This window comes from Staurois parvus, unplaced genomic scaffold (genome assembly GCF_062004578.1).
Source record: "Staurois parvus isolate SC_StPar_1 unplaced genomic scaffold, SC_StPar_1.0 ptg000320l, whole genome shotgun sequence".
NCBI classification, from domain to species: domain Eukaryota; kingdom Metazoa; phylum Chordata; class Amphibia; order Anura; family Ranidae; genus Staurois; species Staurois parvus.
This window is the reverse complement of record NW_028318116.1, coordinates 1697677-1713158: the sequence shown is the minus strand read 5'-3', so window position 1 is coordinate 1713158 and position 15482 is coordinate 1697677. Positions and strand designations below refer to the sequence as shown.

The 15482-nt window shown below is 43.2% G+C and overlaps 1 protein-coding gene across 2 annotated transcripts in view; it reads right to left on the bottom strand.

Annotated features, from left to right (window-relative positions):
- The window catches only part of LOC149457475 (matrix metalloproteinase-9-like), a 41919-nt gene extending 30647 nt beyond the window's left edge, over positions 1-11272 (bottom strand). For both annotated transcript variants that reach the window (XM_089683649.1, XM_089683651.1), the window contains exon 1: positions 11210-11272. In XM_089683649.1, the coding sequence (XP_089539775.1) occupies positions 11210-11246 (37 nt within the window). In that variant the 5' untranslated portion in view covers positions 11247-11272. The remainder of the gene's footprint in view (positions 1-11209) is intronic.
- Positions 11273-15482: the final 4210 nt, after the last annotated feature.

The following is a 15482-nucleotide window of genomic DNA, read 5'->3' as shown; positions in this document are numbered from 1 at the left end:
TTGGTTTTATCCAGCCAAAAAACGCCCCTGCCAAAAAACTGAGTTTTTCAGCTTTTTTTTGCGTTTTTGTATTAGCATTTAGTGGCGTTTTGCCGCGTTTACCCACGTTTGTGTTTTTTTTATCAGAAAAAAATTTTTTGGTTAAAAAAAGTCCAAAAACGCCGGTTTGTGGCATTTTACCGCGTTTTTCAGCGTTAGAGCGTTTTTTTTACAGCTAAAAACTCCTCTAGAAACCCACTAGTTTAGTTGGGGGGTTTACTGGCTGTAGGAAAAAACGGCAAAAGCCAAAAACAGCCGCTGTAAAAACGTCCTGTGTGCATGAGGACATTTTGCTGACGCTGGTAATGTTAGCTGTGTAAAGTCACATTAAAAACGTGAGTTTTTCAGCTTTTTTTAGTATTTGTGCATTAGCGTTTAGCCGCGTTTTCCAGTGTTTTTTAACCAAACAAAATTTTTTTTTTTGGTTAAAAAAAGTCCATGGTGCACCAGACCTATTGAGACTAACAGTTGTTTTGTGTTTCTTCAATTTGCGAATGATTGCACCAACTGTTGTCACCTTCTCACCAAGCTGCTTAGTGATAGTTTGGTAGCCCAGTCCAGCCTTGTGTAGGTCTACAATCTTGTCCCTGATGGTCTTTGCCATGGTAGAGAGTTTGGAATCTGATTGATTGCTCCTGTGGACAGGTGTCTTTTATACAGGTAAGAAAATGAGATTAGCAGCACTCCCTTTAAGAGACTGCTTCTAATCTCAGCTTGTTACCTGTATGAAAGACGACTGGTAGCCAGAAATCCTGCTGAATGATAGGGGATCAAATATTTATTTCCCTCATGAACATGCAAATCAGTGCATAATTTGTTAGACATGCATTTCTTTTGAATTTTTTGTTGCTATTCTGTCTCTCAGTGTTACAATACAATGAACATTCGATTTTTAGACTGATCGTTTCTTTGTAAGTGGGAAAACATTCAAAATCAGCAGGGGATCAAATACTTATTTCCTTCACTGTAGGATAACATGCTGGGGGGTTTACTGGCTGTAGAAAAAAACATCAAAAGCGAAAAACAGCCGCTGTAAAAACGTCCCGTGTGCATGAGGACTAAATGTTAAATTGTCCACAATATGAGCCATAGGTACCTCCATTGTCTTCAGCTGGTTCAACAAAAGTCACTGAAAGGATAATGCCCCATACACACGATAAGAAAATCATATGAAAAATCTTGCGGAACCACTGATTGAACGATTTTCTATTCGTTGATGAGCAGGATGTTTTAACCGATAACGATATTGTGAACGAAAAAATCCGGTTGAACAACAGTGAAAAATGTTGTCGTTTCGCATACGAACGACCGATTTTCTATGCGGTGGTATGACGGTCGTACGAAAAAAATCTATCAAGCGCTATCACGCATGAGTAGAAACAGAAGATGACCCGAATGTTTATGTCCAAGGAATCTTCGTAAACAAATGAAAAATCCAAATGTTAAAAGTAGATTGGCCTAATGAGATAATGAAACCAGAATTCTGCATATAATATTTTATGTATCACTATTTATGTATATAGGTCATGTAATAAACTATATTATACTCATTGCTGGTAATTGTTGTGTATATCGCTCGTTCTGGCTGGAAGGGCGTGGCTACAAGGTCACACGCACACCGCATCACTTCCACTTGTATGGAAGACGTCAACAGTATGTATTGCCCGACTAACGATCTTTATAGATTGGTTAATGTGGGCCACGATTTCGACCAACGAATGAACGCCTCTTGGTCGTTGGATGACCGATCGTTCGATTTTCTAATCATGTATTCCCACCTTAAGTTCACCTTTTGGACAAAAATAATCAGTTTTTTTGCAGGTAAAAAAAGTGCATTTATTATTTTTGTCCAAAGGAGCCTGGAAAGCATTACCCCAGTGATTTGTAGATTGTTTATGCCATGCAGATCTCCTGCAGACCTGTCAGAATATCTGCTTGCCGTACGGGATGTACGAGAGAGCCAATATTCTGACAAGAAGCTTCAATGAACTACCACAGCCCTCCACAGCTGTCAGAATAGAATAGCAGGCAGAGTGGATTCGTCAATTTGTGCTGCTTAGTCTTGTTCACACTACTGCGACCTGAAAGTCGTACAACTTGATGCGACTTTGAAGCAACTTTCAGGGAATTCCTGGATAATCTTCCTGTAATGTCGGATCTAAATCACATCAATATAGATGAGGATCCGACTTGGAGATGACTTCCATTAAAGTCTATGGGCACGAGTCAGATAAAAGTCGCCTTGAAGTCGTACAGGAACCTTTTCTAACCCCAGGTTCACACCTAAGTGTTTTTTACTCAGCGTTTTGCAGAAATGCACTACAGTCCATTTAACATGATTTCTTATGGGACAGGTTCACATCTCCGCGTTTTCACCTGGTGCGTTTTTTGGAGAGGGTCAGGAACTTTTTTAAATGCTAAAAGTTGCTTTTTTGGTTCTATAGAGTTCAATGGAAATGCTGCATTTTTGCCTCGTTTTGCGTTTTAAATCTGCCTAGCAACAAGAAAAAAAATGCAAAGCACATAAAAAACACGGCAAAAATGCAGGTGCAAAAATACGGAATGCAGCGTAAAACGCACTACAGAAACATACTAAACGCAAACTACATAGGTGTGAACCTAGGGTAAAATTGGAGCGACCGTAGTAGTGCTAATTAAGACGGCTCTCATTGACTAACACGGGATTTCACATGCCATGCCACTTGGGGTCTCACAAGTCAGATCCCAAGTCGCGGCACTGTGTACGGAGCCTTAGCCCGAGTTCACACTGATGCGGTGCAGAATTCTCAGCGTTTTCAGTGCAAATTCCGCACCGCATCACAATCGCACCCCGTTCATGCAAACCGCTGCGGGTGTGTATGTTACCTTAACAACACCCCAAAATCAGTTTGCAAAACGCGGTGCTATGTTCAGAATCCGATCGTATAGGTGTGAATACCTATGCCATCCGATTCTAGTGTGGACCAAGAAAAGGGTCCTGCACCTTTTTGGTGCGCGTGCAGTGCGATTTGAACCATACAAAATCTATGGTTCAAATTGCACCGCACAGAATTCCTGTGTGATTTGCACAGGAATGAGCTGCGGTTCCTGTGCGAACAGGGGCGGACTGACCATTCGAGCACTCGGACACTGCCCGAGGGCCCGGAGTCAATAGGGGGCCCCATGAAATGCCCCTGGTAACTTTTATAGGCTTTTTTGGGTGTACTTTGAGTGTGTGCAAGGACACAGGTGCCCCATAATCCCCTATTGACCGGGGGCACCATGAGTTGTCAGTCCGCCCTTGTGTGCGAATCAAATGCAACGTGCTGCAGCGCATATATGTGAACCCAGGCTGAGTGTGGATGGAAGAATCTATTTGTTTTCCATGGTTCATCCAGCAGGCTGAATGAAAAAAAAATCTATAAGGGCTTTATTTAGACCTGCGTTTGAGGAGCAGTAAAAACACGTGGTTGAATGGTGTTTATACAACCCCCAACCGCTCCTCCTAGAGCTGCAAAGGCAGTAGACTGGGGTTTTCACATTTTGTGGCCTTGATGCCTTGTGGCCATCCCAAAAATTATGTTGTGTAAAGCCGAACTGAAAGCAACCCATTCAGGCGAGTGGGGGGGCACTGCAACTATCCTGCAATGCAGCGGTGCCGCATTTATTGGGTTACAACAGGCAGCGTGTTGCCTCTTCACTGCCCGTCAAATGTCTCTGAAAAGCAATCCAAATACAGATCGCTTTTCAGAGGCATGATGTTACCACATATCTGAACCTAGCCTAAGCGTATGGCCAGCTTATGTGACCCATTATTTGCTCTGTACATCTGACGGCATCATGTTTTATGAGACTAGAAAGGGTGGATGAGGTGTTGCAGGTTGAGGTTTATAGGTGATAGAGGCGAAAAGAGTGACAGTTTAGAGGAAAAGGACCGGTGCCCATATGTAACACTTTTGCAGGCCAGGCCAGGCCTGCCTGAAGACCACATTTTCTGAGCCTACAATTATTTCTCTTTGGAACATATAGTTCTCTGCTTGAACTCTGAGTACTGCCTCAGGCTAGGTTCATACCTATGCAGTTTGCTTTTGATCCGTTTCTGCAGTGCGTTTTTGATGTGTGTTTTTTTTTTTTTTTTTTACACTTGTTGCTAGGCAGATTAAAACAAAAATGAGTCAAAAACGCACTACATGCTTTTCTGCAGCATCTCCATTGAAGTCTATAGAACCAAAAATGCAATGTTTTGGTTTTAAAAAAGTCCCTGACCCTGGGTCACTAGGTGAAAATGTGGAGATGTGAACCTGTCCCATAGGAAATCATGTTCAATGGACTGCTGTGCGTTTCTGCAAAATGGAAAACACATAGTTGTGAACCTAGACTCAATGCCGCCACTGTCAGTAGGGGTGTGCAAAGTGAAGGAGCTCCTACATAAGTCCAGTGCATTGTTTTAAAGTGAGGTGCAGCTCAACGCAGTAAAAATCAGACAAACCTTTTATTTTTTTTGTTCATTGCAGCAGAGCACAACGCACAGCTGATTCCCATGCGTGTGTCATATTGCACTGAAATGTGTGCGTATTGGTGTGTTGGGATGAACAAATGGTGAAAGATAATTGTGTGTTGCCCCTGCTCTAAATAAACATATACAGGCATACCTCAGTTTACTAACGCCTCGGTTAACGGAATTTTCAGTTTACGAATGAAAATCCATTGAAAATAATGCCTTGGTTTACAAATTTTTTTCACAATACGAACGGATTCATTGGTTTTCAATGCATTTATGAATTCATTTTTAATCATGTCCCTGTACAGTATTTATGCCTTTAAAAGTGCACTTTATAAAGCGTTTTGAACAGATAAAGCTTTTTTTTTTTTTACATTTTTCTGACCTCCGGAACTGATTAATTGGTTTTAAATGCATTCCTATGGGAAACCGTGTTTCGGTTTACAAATTTTTTGCAATACGAAAAGTCCCGCAGAACAAATTAAATTCATAAAGCGAGGTATGCCTGTATAGGGTATCAGAGCTTGCTGCGGACACTAATGACGTGTGTTGGTTTCCATGCAGATGTGAGCCTATGGCTAGGTTTACACCTATGCCGTTTGCCTTTAATCCGTTTGTGCAGTGCGTTTTGAGCTGCGTTTCTTTTTCTTGTTGCTAGGCAGATTTAAAGCACATAAAAAAAAGACAAACTTGCACTACATGCTTTTTTGCAGTGTTTCCATTGAAATATATAGAACCAAAAATGCAACTTTTTGCATTCAAAAAAGTCCCTGACCCTTTCCAAAAAATACACAGGGTGAAAACGCAGAGATATGAACGTGTCCCATAGGAAATTATGTTAAATGGACTGTAATGCGTGCGGAAAATGCTTAGGTGTAAACCCACATGGAAGGACATTATATTTTAAAAATATTCTTCCCATATATATTGACATATATTTGAAATACTACAATTTTGGCCTTACTCAAATATAATAATAATAATAAATATATATACACACACACACACTATGTTGAAATGCAGTTTTATTACAAAATATATGAAAAGTATATTTAAAAATACAATTTTCAAATATACTGTATGTCTTTAAAAACACATTTAAGCTACATTTTTAGAATGTATTTACAAATATATGTAAAAATGTTTAAATTACTTTTTTTATATGTTAAAAAAAAATTTAAACATAGTAAAACAATACATTTTTAAAAATATTTTTCATATATTTTGTAATATATAAAAACACATTTCAACATTATATATATATATATATATATATATATATATATATTTTTTTTTTTTTTTTTATTGAATACAACCAAAAATTGTAGTATTTCAAATATATGTCAATATATTTGGGAATATATATCAATATATTTTTCTTCCATGTGGGAAGGCCTGTTTCACACGAATGCATTGTGCTTTTTTTCTGTTTTGCAGTGTGCTTTTGTCACTTGTTTACCACATTTTAATTTTTTTTTTTTTTCAGTTTTTTTGTTTCGGAGCAGAAGAAAAACAGCAAAACACAGCAATGTTCTGTCGCCACATGAAGGCGAATGAAGGTATAACTGATAATGGCTGTGTAACTTCCTACCTTCGTATCCAAGCAGTGGAGCAGACCGGACCGGCAGATGTTCAGGTTAGATGGATCCAAATGTATACACAGGAATGAAATCAGCGTGGGTTTATTTGGTCCAAAATACAGCGACAAACAGTGATACAATACTGTAATGTAGTAGAGTATTGATGCTGTCCTGTGATATCTTTCCTGAGGCTAACTGCTGGTCAAAAACTGATGCCTTCACAAGCCCAGGGTATTGAATGTCCTGTCACACAGCTATACAGCACATAAAAAATGGCTGCAGGAAGTGACCAGGAACAAGGCTTGCCTAAAACCACACCCAGCAGAGAAAACACTTACTAGCTATAACAAAGGCATGCAGCATGCAAATTCTGGCCAGCAGATGGCAGCAACAGATCAAGACATAGAAACAAACATGGTGAAATAAGAATTGGTAATACAATGCACAGTTAAATAACAAATATGAGGGGAACAGCACACTCCCCGTCTGAAATTCCATAAGGGATTTCACTATGACGAATGTCCATAAAATATAGAACAACCTGTAACAAAGAACATGTTAGAATGCAATAAACATAATAATATAGTAGATTCCGAGTTGGAATAGAGAAGATCCACAAAGTTCAAGTTCAGTAGAGTTCACCCAGCAGGAATGTTCTCGATGGGTAGTATCAAAATGAGTTCGTTAATTGGCCTTGCGAACATTTTAAGCTCACCCTTTTTGAAGATCTTCAACTCCACTTTACGGACCTTGCCATCCTTGCTAGGAAGAACCTTTGTAATTAGTCCCATAGGCCAGTCAATCCGTACGGTATGTTGCTCCTTCATTAACACGAGGTCACCTTCTTTTAGGTTTGGTTTGTGGTGTTGCCACTTTCTTCTTCCTTGAAGAATATTGAGATACTCCTTTCGCCACCTGTTCCAGAAGTAATCAGCTAGGTATTGTACACGTTTCCAGTGTTTTTGGTAGATATTCGCATGAGTAAATTCTCCACTAGGCATTAGCGTAATTTCAGTTTTTTGGGTAAGCAGGATAGCTGGAGTCAGCACGGCTGGTGTTTCAGGATCCATAGATACTGGCACGAGGGGTCTAGAATTGATGATGGCTGAAACTTCCGCGAGAAGGGTGACTAGAGTCTCGTGTGAGTCTTGAAGAGTTTACATCCATCAACATAGAATTCAAGATGTTGCGTGAGATTCCGATCATTCTCTCCCAGGAGCCCCCCATGTGGGAACTATGAGGAGGATTGAAAATCCAGGTGCAACCCTTTTCCGCCAAGTGATCTTGAATGGATTTGGTGTCTATGTTCAGTTCTCTACAGGCTCCAATGAAGTTGCTTCCACGGTCAGACCTCAACTGTTTCACTGGTCCTCTGATTGCGAAGAACCGTCTTAAGGCATTAATAAGGCTGGATGTGTCCATGGATTCTATGACCTCTAAGTGAACGGCTCGCACACTCATGCAAGTAAATAGTACAGCCCAACGCTTACTGTTTGCGTGACCGCCGCGGGTCCTGCGTGCGGACACCATCCATGGCCCGAAGACGTCTAGGCCAACGTAGGTGAAAGGCGGCTCTGTACATAGTCTGTCCGCAGGCAAATCAGCCATTTGTTGGTGTAGTTGTTTTCCTCTAGCTTTGCGACAGTGAACACAGTCATGCAATACTTGGGCCACACGTCTTTTCATACCTATAATCCAAAGGCCAGCAGACCGTAATTTGCCCTCAGTGATTTGCCTGCCCTGGTGTTCAGTCTTTTTGTGGTAGTGTCGGATCAGCAAGACGGTGATATGGTGTTTGCTGGGAATGATGAGAGGATTTTGTTCTGCAACTCTTAGGTGGGCTTGATTCAAACGACCACCAACTCTGAGCAAGCCAAAGTCTCATCCAACTGGAGAAACGTTCAAAGCGCTGGCAACCGAGGCTGGAGGTTTGCTTTGTTCCAGTGACCAATGCACTAACTTCAGCACGGATTTCTGGATCATTATCCGGATCCTGGATGCTGAAAACTTCCTGTACACATTCGTCCGCCTGTCTTAGCAGAAACTCCGGACCTGTAAGCCAAGTAGAGTTAGTAAAGGAACCTACAGACATAGGTCTAGTGGCATGATATACTCCGAATGAAGGCAAGTACCAGCACTTGTCGTCCTTCCTTAAGGATGAAGCTGGTTCTGCATGGTTGTTACGGAATATTTTATCCATAAAGGCAACAATGTGTTCTCTCATTTCAGGCTTGCTGTTCATGGTACGCTGAAGAGAGTTAAATCTAGACAGAGCTTGTTCCCGGTTGTTCGGGAGTCTTACCCTGGTAGCTCGGAAGGGTAATGGAGAAACCCAGTGATTGGTTTCGTCTTTAAAGAACTCACTGTCCATTATCTCGACAAATTCTCTGTCCTCTACTGACAAGGCTACTTTATCGTCGTCCTTGGTTGTATGAAAGACTGATCTCCCCAAGTTGTCGGCAAAGAGGGGAGTAATGACGTCAGGTAGTTGCATGAGGCCTGGAGACTTCTCTTTCACCTCATAGTGATGAGGACACGGCTTAATGCAAGTTGTGCGTCCATCTGCACGCACGTACGTTTTGAAGGAGTCAATTCCTGGTTGATCTAAGCATACATTTCCTATGATTACCCATCCCAAGTCCAGTCTCTGGGCATATGGTGCATAGTCAGGACCATTACACTGTTGACGCACCTTGTGTACCCTTAGATTGTCTCTGCCGAGCAGGAGTAGAATCTCGGCGTTGATGTCCATAGGTGGGATAACGTTGGCTAGGTGCCTTAGGTGAGGTTGGTGAAATGCAGCTTCTGGGGTAGGAATCTCATCTCTATGGTTGGGTATTTGACCACATTCGATCAGCGTCGGTAAGGGTATTTCCGTATCCCCACTGACAGGAGAAGCGATGAATCCTTGTGCTCTTCTGCCGCTAGTCTCTATGCGGCCCGAGCAGGTGTTTAAGGTATAGGGTTCGGATGGTCCCTTTATTCCAAAGGCTTCAAAGAATTTAGGACCAGCTAGGGACCGGTTGCTTTGGTCGTCGATGATGGCATACATTTTTACTGCCTTTTCTGGTAGTCCCTCTGGGTAGACCTTGATTAGGCATATTCGGGCACAACATTTCTCGCACTGGCCCTCCCCGCATACATCCAAGCATGAGCAGGAAACAGCAGTCGCTGCATTAGCGTAATTTTGGGGCTCCCCGCCATGACTTGGAGCAGGACTGGTGGTGATGGCAGTGGGTGAATCTCTGGAGAGTGGGACTGGGTGCATAGCTGAGGCATGTCTTTCACTATGACACTCCTCACATTCGATGACAGATTTACAGTCCTTAGCCATGTGCTCCAATGAAGCGCAGCATCTGAAACATACCCCAAGCTCGGTGAGGATTTTCTTGCGCTCCTGTATGGTTTTGGATCTAAACCCTCTACATTTGTTCAGAGAGTGTGGTTTTTTATGAATGGGACATTCACGATTTAAGGTCTTATCTCCTGATGAGGTAGTGTACTGTTTACCCATGGGTACTACAGGAGATGGTAGGTTAGTCTTTCTAACACTCACGCTGCTCTTGAAGTCTCTGTGTTTATGCGTGATGCTTTCATACCTTGATGATGATATTGCTGAAGCTGTAGTGTTGAATTCCAGGAAGTCGAGGCTGGGGTCATTCCTCATCTGGGACTGTTCATCAATAAACCTACAGAAGTGAATAAACGGGGGAAAGGTGACGTCATGCTCTCTTTTGTACCTTGAGACTGATGCCGCCCACTTTTCTTGCAGACTGTATGGTAGCTTCACGACAATTGGGTTCACTCCGTGAGCTGTATCCAGGTAGCACAGCCCGGACAGACGAGGGTCACCCTTGGCAAGCTCCAGTTCCATGAGCAGATCACTTAAATCCTGAAGCTTCTGGACATCCTTGAGATTGATCCTTGGAACGTTCTGCAGTCTCTTGAATAGGGCCTTCTCTATTGCTTCTGCACTGCCGAAGGTACGTTCGAGTCTCTGCCAGGCGACAGCTAGACCTGCTTCTGCTTGTCCCACGTAGACAGTTCTGAGGCTCTTGACACGATTTGTGGAGCCTGGGCCCAGCCATTTGATCAAGAGGTCAAACTCCTGCTCTGCGGTTAGGTTGAGGTTAGCGATGGCGGCCTTGAAGGCTGCCTTCCAAGCTCTGTAGCTCTCTGCACGGTCATCAAATTTTGAGAGACTGGTGTTGATTAGCTCTCTGCTCACCATAAACCTGGCAAACTCAGACATATCTGATTTCTTGCTGCTTGTTGCCATGACGACTTGTGATGCCCCTGGGGCGTATGGGCTGCCTGGCGTGAAAGGGCGAGATGCTTCTGGGTAGAATGATGTAGCTGCAGGGTTAAGCTTTCGTTTAGCCTCTGTGGATTGTGATGACTGCTGCTTGAGCTGTGGAGGTAGGCCAGAAAACGCCTGATAGCGATCTTGCTGTAACAACCGTCCTTGAGAGGGCACATCCGGGTAACGGTTATTAGGTTGCTCGGGTGCTGTGGGTGGCACTGGTACCGCAGGCAGAGCTGACTTGGAGGTTTCAGTGTTGTTGGCTTGGACGGTACTGCAAACTGGGGGTGGCGCAGATACCTGCTGAATATGAGGTTTTTGGTAAAGCTGACCTTTAAGCCCTCATGCACACAGGATGTTTTTACAGCGGCTGTTTTTGGCTTTTGACGTTTTTTTCTACAGCCAGTAAACCCCCCAGCATGTTATCCTATGTGTCCATGCACACCTAGCCTGTAATCAACGTTTTTTGGCTGGAAAAAACCCAGAACTAGTAGGTTTCTAAAAGAGTTTTTTAGCTGTAAAAACGCTCTAATGCTGAAAAATGCGGTAACTTTTTTGACCAAAATCATTTTTTTTTCTGCTAACGTGGAAAAATGTGGGGAAACGCAGCTAAACGCGGCAAAACACCACTAAATGTTAATGCAAAAAACGCTAAAAAAACCTGAAAAACTCAAGTTTTTAACGTGACTTTACACAGCTAACATTACCAGCGTTATCAAAACATCCCGTGTGCATGAGGGCTCACTGTTACCTCAAAGGAGGGAGATAGACAGACACAAGCATTACCCTATACAAACAATCACTTACAGATGACAGCGAAGAAGGTGATCCTCGGTGGATGCATTGTTGGTACTTCAGAAGAGAAGTAAGTTCTGTAATAGTTATGGCCCAAAATATACATATATTATCACTGTACAGCCAATCCAGGCGATGGGTCCATCCTGTCTTCTTATCTCACTCCCGCATATGATAGGATACAGGATGTGGTTGGGATGCTTTAATGGGCACCAAACTACCCAAAATGTGTAAGGCTGCTCTACAGTATGTCAGACAGAAATAAATAAAACAGAAATTGAATGTAAGAATTTATACACATATTTCGGTAAGTAACAGTGAAAATGAGACCATAACCCAAATGAATAGTACCGATACAGAAAAAGTGCAAGCAAATATTACTAATAGTAATGTAGTGCCCTCTAGCGTAGATAGTTGTTAGTGTGGTCTCCAAACTGCAGCTCGAGGGCCAGATGTGGCCCTTTGTTAGCCTTTATCAGGCCCTTGGGGCACTATTCCTCTCAATGATATGAAGCAGTATTCCTCCCACTGACACCAACATGGCACTATTGATAACAGTTATGTGGTACTATTCCTCCCATTAATACCAATAATGGGCACTACTCTTCCTCCTACTGACCACCATTCTTGAGGCCATGTTTATTCTCAATGATGCTGGGCCCAAAATATTTTCTACCCCCACTGGCCTCACTCTGGCCCTCCTAAAGTCTGAAGGACCATAACCCGTCTCTTTGTTTGAGAGGTTTGGAGACCCCTGACTTAGAGGCTTGTTAGAAGCCTGGGTGTGTGTCAGCCTGGGAATGAGTCAGCAAGGTTACTTTAGGTCAACACTGGAGGGCTCTACAGGTCAGTCCTCTGGTATCTCCCCATGCTCTAGATACTTAGAGATGTTTCTAGAAGCCAATAGGCAGAGGTGAGGAAGGGCTGATCTGCATATTTATGGAAGTCTGACCAATCCCAGGCAGGAAGCCTGGCAATGTGAGAGATCAGCCCATAAATATGACAGAGCCTGGCCAGGAAGATGAGTAGGATGGATGATGGATTGTGGAAGGTTCTGCTGGTGTGGAGCCTTGGAGGGGACCCCAAAGAAGGGGATCTACCTACAGTCTGAGAGCTGGAAAGAGGGACTTCCAGTGTTCTACAGTTCACCAAGGAAGGACAGACTGGCAGCAGGAGAAAAAGCCAGCCCAGCATAAGGCCTGAAAGCAGTTTCACCATTAAAGCTGTAGAAACAGGACAGTGTGAGTACCTCTACACCCCCTAGTCCTACAAGGGAGAGGGCAGTCAGATGCCATACCCAACTAGTTCTCCCTGGGACAGAATACTTATGTGTCTCGGAATCCCTTGCCCTAAGATACTTTTCATGACTGCCAGGTGGATGAGGGGATTTTAATAACTGGGGTCTGAAGAGGTTCATCTATGGGGACTGAGTGCTCCTAGTAAGGACTGTGTGATGATCCATCAAGAGACAAAGGCCACTCCAGAGGGGATAGAAGGACCAGAATCAATTTTTTGCTCTTTTGTACATAAGAGGCTGTCCTCCAGAGTTGTGTCAGTCCAGCTGGGCATCCCATATACCCCTAAACCCATCCAAGTTGTTTAACCCTCAATAAAACAAATCAAAACAAACCCTTGGACTGATTACTAACTTTGGATGCAAGAATGGAACATGTGTGTTGCCTGGCTGTGCAGTCCATAGGAATACCCAAAACTCAGTAGCTCCTACGGAAGTAGCACTACACTAAGTAGTTACTATAGCTTTATTAATTGGAGGCCGGACCAAGAGTAGATGAATGATGTGTATGTGTCATCCATAGTAAGTATAGTAATATTCCCCCATAGTAAGCATAGTAATTAATCCCCCATATAGTAATTCATCCCCCATAGTAATTCATCCCCCATATAGTAATTCATCCCCCATAGTAATTCATCCCCCATAGTAATTAATCCCCCATATAGTAATTCATCCCCCATATAGTAATTCATCCCCCATAGTAATTCATCCCCCATAGTAATTAATCCCCCATATAGTAATTCATCCCCCATAGTAATTCATCCCCCATATAGTAATTCATCCCCCCTATAGTAATTCATTCCCCATATTAATTCATCCCCCATATTAAGTCCCCAAATCCCCCCTGTGTCAATTCACTTACCTTTGCTCCGCGTGTTCCTCTCGCCGTGTTCCCGTGCCGTTCCGGTCTTCAGGGCAGACTGTGAGAGGAGCCTAGCTCCCCTCACATTCGTCACGCTGCCCCGCCAACACACATCCTGTCAGCCATCCTGACAGTATCACGCTCCGCGGGCTGGATTAAAAGGTCCGCCGGGCCGTAGTTTGCCCATTGCTGCTCTAGCAGGATGGATTGTGAGACTTCTTCAAGAGCATAAAGACGGAGGGACAATGGTGGCCTCTTGGGTGGCCCAGTCAATGGTATCAAAGGAAACCATATGTAGAGCAGTGTCTTGGTCATCCCGGCACACCTTTGTAGGGCATTACCGGATAGATCTGGGTTCCTTATTGACAGTGGAGTTTGGAAGAACAGCTATCCAGTCTTCTGTAAATTGATAAATAAATTGTGTTTTGATGAGCAGTATCCATCCTGACAGCTAGTTATTTATCACCGGTATGCTGCATGTTGGTGTCAGGAAAACAGAAAATTGTATCAAACACTTATTGTAATTTTCCTTTCCCGATGCCAATCCATGGCAGCATACATACCCACCTTATATGTTTCAGTATGTAGCTCATTATAAAGAATAGGGGCGGACATGACTATTCCTTTTTTATGCTATTCACTGGTCCTGAGGGAGTGGATGAGAGGCAGAGCTCTGTCACTGGTATGCTGCCATAGATTTGCATCAGGAAAGAAAAATTACGGCAAGTATTTGATACAATTGCACAGAGCGCCATACAGGGGATTGGTTCCAGTAATTGCCCCCCGGATGCACCCATCACCCTCCCTGTGCACCATATGTTTCCCTCTACTGCCCAGGGCTTCATGTGTGTCCTCCACCCCCTGCAGTGCTTCCAGCTTCCCTCCTCTCCTTTCCACCATCAGCTGCGAGCACACAATAGGATCCTTCAGGATGGAGAGTGGGGGAAGGGTCCAGTAAATATGTCACATTTACCAGCCCCTTCCTTTCTTAATGAACACAATGAGTGATTGGTACCGATAACTCAATGTTTTCATTCATAACTAAAGCATAGTAAACTGTTGGGGTTTTTCTTGGGGGGGGGGGCTATCATGTTGGCTGTAATGGGCCCTGTGGTTTCTAACAGCAGCACTGAGTGACTGAATACCTAATGTTAACCCATGATAGCCTATTGTTGCCAGTGGTAGTACCACTAACCCTCCCTACAACACCGATGGTCAGTGAACAGTAAAAAAAAAATAGTTCTTACGTATACAATAAAAGTATGTGTATGCAAAATATGTGCTTCAGATGTTTTCAATGCACATTGAAAAGAAAGTGGGAGTTGGTGTTGGTGGCAGTAATACCCCACCATTGGTGTCAATGGCAGTAATATTAACTTCCAGCATTGGCATTATTCACTGCAATAATATTGCCCAGAATTGGTTTCAGTGGCAGGATTAATAATCTGTAGCATTGGTGTAATTGACTGCAATAATAACCCCTAGCATTGGTGTCAGTGGCAGTAGTATTAACCCCCAGCATTGGCATTCGTGATTGCAATACTAACTCCCAGCACTGGTGCCAACGGCAAACCTACTAACCCCAAAAACACTGGTGGCCATTGGCAGTGCTGTTACATATTACTTAACCCTCCACATTGGATGCCAGTAGCAGTATTATGTAACCCCTTCCTCACTGGTGGATAGTGGCAGTATCATTTAATTCCCCATCCCCTTACACTGGCAGTCCATGGCAGTATTATTCAATGCCCCACCCCCCTACATAGTTGGTCAATGGGAGTAATATTTAACACCCCCCCCATTGGTGTTCAGTAGCAGTATCATGCAACTTCCCCTCCATTGATGATTAGTAGCTGTATTTTTACTGTATCAACCCCCCATCCCCCTTCCCCACATTAATTCAGCCAACATTGCTTGTCAGTGATTACTTACCCAATCACAGGCTTCTGCTACAATGTTGCGCAGTCTGATTTGTAACTAACTGTGTCAATAACTTGCTTGATAAATGTCCCCAAATGTCTGTTTGTAATATTAGGGTATCCATAGAGAGAGATCACTCATTATTACCATCTATATGAGTCTATTGGAAGAGGAACAATGAAGTTTGAAAATAAATTCCTCCGCAACCC